This window comes from Rhinoderma darwinii, chromosome 11, assembly GCF_050947455.1.
Source record: "Rhinoderma darwinii isolate aRhiDar2 chromosome 11, aRhiDar2.hap1, whole genome shotgun sequence".
Classification (NCBI taxonomy): Eukaryota; Metazoa; Chordata; class Amphibia; order Anura; family Rhinodermatidae; genus Rhinoderma; species Rhinoderma darwinii.
In genome coordinates, this window is record NC_134697.1 from 85,601,585 (window position 1) to 85,607,123 (window position 5,539).

General features: G+C 44.9%; 1 protein-coding gene across 1 annotated transcript; it reads left to right on the forward strand.

The window, feature by feature from the left end:
- Nucleotides 1–4,648: 4,648 nt before the first annotated feature.
- LOC142663746 (uncharacterized) lies at nucleotides 4,649–5,539 on the forward strand. The gene has a single exon (XM_075842569.1). It carries the CDS (start codon nucleotides 4,698–4,700, stop codon nucleotides 5,457–5,459), a length of 762 nt encoding a protein of 253 aa, XP_075698684.1. The 5' UTR covers nucleotides 4,649–4,697; the 3' UTR covers nucleotides 5,460–5,539.

The window sequence follows — 5,539 nt, forward strand, 5'->3', positions numbered from 1 at the left end:
GCTGTGACTATTGGGAGGGTGGAGGGAGTGGGGGGCCTGCTGTGACTATTGGGAGGATGGAGGGAGTGGGGGGGCCTGCTGTGACTATTAGGAGGGTGGAGGGAGTGGGGGGCCTGCTGTGACTATTGGGAGGGTGAAGGGAGTGGGGGGCCTGCTGTGACTATTGGGAGGGTGGAGGGGTGCTTCTGTAACTACTGGGGAAACGGCGGACGGCGAAGCGGGACACAAGCTTTAGGGTATCTTCACTGCATCATGGCAAACCGGCATGGAAATAAATGCAGATTTTGTGGCACTCATGGTAAAACTGCACAAAAAATACTGCCCGGTGTGAATGTGCGCTTACTACTAGAGGGGGGAGCAGATAGAAAATTGTTGGTTCAGGCTTGAAATGATTTTTTTCTCTTTCTGTAGATGGTTGCCCGATTGTGTTTATATTAGTTCCATTAATTGTGTCATCATGATGGGTAAAGGAATCCGTCATAAGAAAGAAAGGATACTAAACCTCACCCTGGAGATCATCTACCTGCTAACGGGAGAGGTGAGGGATTCTGGGAGTTATGTCACATGACGTCTCTCTAATCTATATTAATATACTACGAGTATGAGGGATTGAAAGAATGTGTATCGGGACATGTATCAGTGTCTCCCCATACACAGGACTACACTGTCCTGAAGAAAACATCTGATGAGGGTGTGACCTCCGGCGGCCGTTCCCGTGTGTCAGGAGGAGGGAGCAGGACCCACAGCCCCATCACGGGACCTCCACCTCACTCACTGATACATGAGCAGAAGATCCTGGACCTCACCAACAAGATCATTCATCTGCTGACCGGAGAGGTGAGGACCACCGGGAATGCTGGGAAATTATATAGTAACGCTATGAAGGTGTCGGGATGATGACTGTCTCATTGTGTGTCAGGTTCCTATACGATGTCAGGTTGTCACCGTCTATTTCTCCATGGAGGAGTGGGAGTATATAGAAGAACACAAGGATCTGTACAGGGACGTCATGATGGAGGACCACCGGCCCCTCACATCATCGGGTAAGAGGAATTTGTACAAGGACGTCATGATGGAGGACCACCAGCCCCTCACATCACCGGGTAAGAGGGATCTGTACAAGGACGTCATGATGGAGGACCACCAGCCCCTCACATCACCGGGTAAGAGGGATCTGTACAAGGACGTCATGATGGAGGACCATCGGCCCCTCACATCACCGGGTAAGAGGGATCTGTACAAGCACGTCATGATGGAGGACCAACAGCCCCTCACATCGCCGGGTAAGAGGGATCTGTACAAGGACGTCATGATGGAGGACCACCAGCCCCTCACATCACCGGGTAAGAGGAGACTTCCATTATAGGGGTTATGCGGGGTCCAAAAATTATTATCCCTGCAGTATGTGAGTACATTCGCTAATATACAGTGAAGGAAATAAGTATTTGATCCCTTGCTGATTTTGTAAGTTTGCCCACTGTCAAAGTCATGAACAGTCTAGAATTTTTAGGCTAGGTTAATTTTACCAGTGAGAGATAGATTATCTAAGAAAGAAAACAGAAAATCACATAGTCAAAATTATATATATTTATTTGCATTGTGCACAGAGAAATAAGTATTTGATCCCTTTGGCAAACAAGACTTAATACTTGGTGGCAAAACCCTTGTTGGCAAGCACAGCAGTCAGACGTTTTTTGTAGTTGATGATGAGGTTTGCACACATGTTAGATGGAATTTTGGCCCACTCCTCTTTGCAGATCATCTGTAAATCATTAAGATTTCGAGGCTGTCGCTTGGCAACTCGAATCTTCAGCTCCCTCCATACGTTTTCGATGGGATTAAGGTCTGGAGACTGGCTAGGCCACTCCATGACCTTAATGTGCTTCTTTTTGAGCCACTCCTTTGTTGCCTTGGCTGTATGTTTCGGGTCATTGACGTGCTGGAAGATCCAGCCACGAGCCATTTTTAATGTCCTGGTGGAGGGAAGGAGGTTGTCACTCAGGATTTGACGGTACATGGCTCCATCCATTCTCCCATTGATGCGGTGAAGTAGTCCTGTGCCCTTAGCAGAGAAACACCCCCAAAACATAATGTTTCTACCTCCATGCTTGACGGTGTTCTTTGGGTCATAGGCAGCATTTCTCTTCCTCCAAACACGGCGAGTTGAGTTAATACCAAAGAGCTCAATTTTAGTCTCATCTGACCACAGCACCTTCTCCCAATCACTCTCAGAATCATCCAGATGTTCATTTGCAAACTTCAGACGGGCCTGTACATGTGCCTTCTTGAGCAGGGGGACCTTGCGGGCACTGCAGGATTTTAATCCATTACGGCGTAATGTGTTACCAATGGTATTCTTGGTGACTGTGGTCCCAGCTGCCTTGAGATCATTAACAAGTTCCCCCCGTGTAGTTTTCGGCTGAGCTCTCACCTTCCTCAGGATCAAGGATACCACACGAGGTGAGATTTTGCATGGAGCCCCAGATCAATGTCGATTGACAGTCATTTTGTATGTCTTCCATTTTCTTACTATTGCACCAACAGTTGTCTCCTTCTCACCCAGCGTCTTACTTATGGTTTTGTAGCCCATTCCAGCCTTGTGCAGGTCTATGATCTTGTCCCTGACATCCTTAGAAAGCTCTTTGGTCTTGCCCATGTTGTAGAGGTTAGAGTCAGACTGATTAATTGAGTCTGTGGACAGCAGTCTTTTATACAGGTGACCATGTAAGAGCTGTCTTTAATGCAGGCACCAAGTTGATTTGGAGCGTGTAACTGGTCAGGAGGAGGCTGAACTCTTAATGGTTGGTAGGGGATCAAATACTTATTTCTCTGTGCACAATGCAAATAAATATATATCATTTTGACTATGCGATTTTCACTTTTTTTTTAAATATAATCTATCTCTCACTGGTAAAATTATCCTAGCCTAAAAATTCTAGACTGTTCATGACTTTGACAGTGGGCAAACTTACAAAATCAGCAAGGGATCAAATACTTATTTCCTTCACTGTACATTCCGGTCCCCTTCTTTGATGACGATTCTTTGTCACGTGACCGAGCCCGTTGTACTCTATGTAATCGCTGTTCTATTTCTCCTGCTTGTACATGGAGTAAAGCGGGGCCGGTCCCATGACGAAGAGTCATATCGTCATCAAAGAAGACCGTGCAACTAGACTTCCGGTCCCCCGGCAGCGCTATAAAAATCTATTAAATCTCATAATCCGCGCCACCGGGGACCGGCATGTTTATTAGCGAGTGTACTCACATACTGCACAGACTACACCGCTAATAAATTCTGGTCCCCGCATAACCCCTTAAGAAGAGAACGGTTTTGAGGGTCACCTATCTGTCACCCCACCATCTTTTCATCAAATATACACTATGTATTCAGTCACTGTCTACGTGTTTCCTATAGATGGATCCAGTAGGAAATGGCCAGCAGGGAGATGTGCCAGTCCAGTGAACCCCAAGGATAGACCAGAGAAAAATCACAATGTCCGACAGTCATCAGGTATATAGCAAATATCTTAGAAACGACATTTTGACCTGTGGAACCTCTACACATATTGAATGTTATTATGTTTGATTTGTAAGTTTAGCTCCCGTAAGCAAACGGGAAGGTACCCGTGGCCAATAGAAGTCTATGGGCCCGTAATTACGGGCGTTTTTACGTTCGTGTGTATGAGGCCTAATGCAGTAGCAGTAGAGGGAATGAGATTTTTTTTCTTTCTTGATTTATTTCTTTTTTTAGGCTGAAGAACTGGTTATTATTCAAGTTGAAGAGGTGGAAGGGCTAGAGGAAGAAGGAGAGACATTTATCTGGGATGATTGGCAGAATACAGAGGAGGACATTCTCACAGATACCAGTCTAGGTGATTACTAACCACTAAATACAGAAAAGAGGAACATATTGCCCATGTCTAATCACTGCGTCAGTCTCGTATTCTGCCATCTTCTCTGCCAATGTAAACTAGTGAGGAAAATGCATTTGCCATATGAGAGGTGGGAAGGAGGAGCCTTCAGTGCACATGCAAACGATGCATATTACGTGCGGAGTTGCCGTGCAGGTTTTCCTGCAGCAAATCCGCAGCATAATACAGTACCGGCGAAGGCAAATCAGGTTTCAACTAATCTCATCTACACAAAGCAGAATTTTTCCCGCACATAAATCGCCCTGCGGTGCGTATTTTATAATCTACAGCATGTCAATTTATCTTGTGTTTCTGCCTCACAATTGTATCTGACAAAATTGAAAAAAAAAAAACGCAGCAAAATGTAAAAACCGACCTAAAAACGGTGCGGATTTGACCTGCCTGTCTTTACCTACCGTTTTGATTCAGATTTTCCACATCAAATTACGCAATAGCGTAGACGACTAGGCTATTGCTTCCGGCAAAACTACGGGTCTGATGCACAACAGAGAAAATCGGAAACCATGGGCACCGGATCCGTCACCATTGAAATCAATGGCGATGGAGACGGAAACCTCTGGTTTCCGTTTAGGTCTGTTCAGGGTCCCGTTCTGACGGAAACCTCAGACGGAACGTCAGAATGGGACCGCAACGCAGATGTGAACGAGGCTTTAGTCTTGATCCTTTCAATAATAGTGATTTAGAAATATTTGCTTGTTATTGTAAGATGTTTCTGTAGTAAACTTTAATGTTTAAAGATTTTATTTTTCTCGTGCAGATGGATCCATGATCAAGAATACACTGGAGAAATGTCTCATGTTGTCTTCTGATTGTAACATAGACAATGACAAGCCCGCACACAATTCTCCAGGACATTACCCCATTTCTCACAATATAACAGACTCCCATAATGGTAGAATAGCCCATGGAAGTGGTAACAAGTATCAGTGCTCTGAATGCGGGAAATGTTTTACCCAAAACGGGTCTCTTAACGTCCATAAAAGAATCCACACTGGAGAAAAGCCCTTTGTATGTTCATTGTGTGGGAAGTGTTTCAGTCAAAAGTCAAAGCTTGTAAGTCATCAACGTACCCACACGGGCGAAATCCTCTTCCCATGTCCCGAGTGTGGAAGATGTTTTACAAATCGAGCTATACTTGCAACACATCTGAAATTTCACTCAGGAGAGAACCCATTTCAGTGTTCCGATTGTGGGACGTGTTTTCAGTACAAATTGTATCTTGTTAAACATCAAATAATTCACACGAAGACAAAACCCTTTTCTTGTTCGGAGTGTGGAAAATATTTGACCAACAAGCGCGCCCTCATCTATCACTTGAGGACACACACAGGGGAGAAACCTTTCTCCTGTTCAGAATGTGGGCGATGTTTTACAAGTAAAGGACACCTTGTCACTCATAAGCGGACCCACACAGGGGAGAAGCCATTTTCATGTGCAAAATGTGGGAAACGTTTTGCCCGTAAGGCAGACATGGCGATACATCAAATCATGCACTCAATCGAGGAGCCGTTTTCATGCTCCAACTGATGAGGAATATTACAGAAATGTCAATCAGAAAATGACTCCTAAGGCATCAATTCTATTTTTGGAACCTGTAATGCATAAAA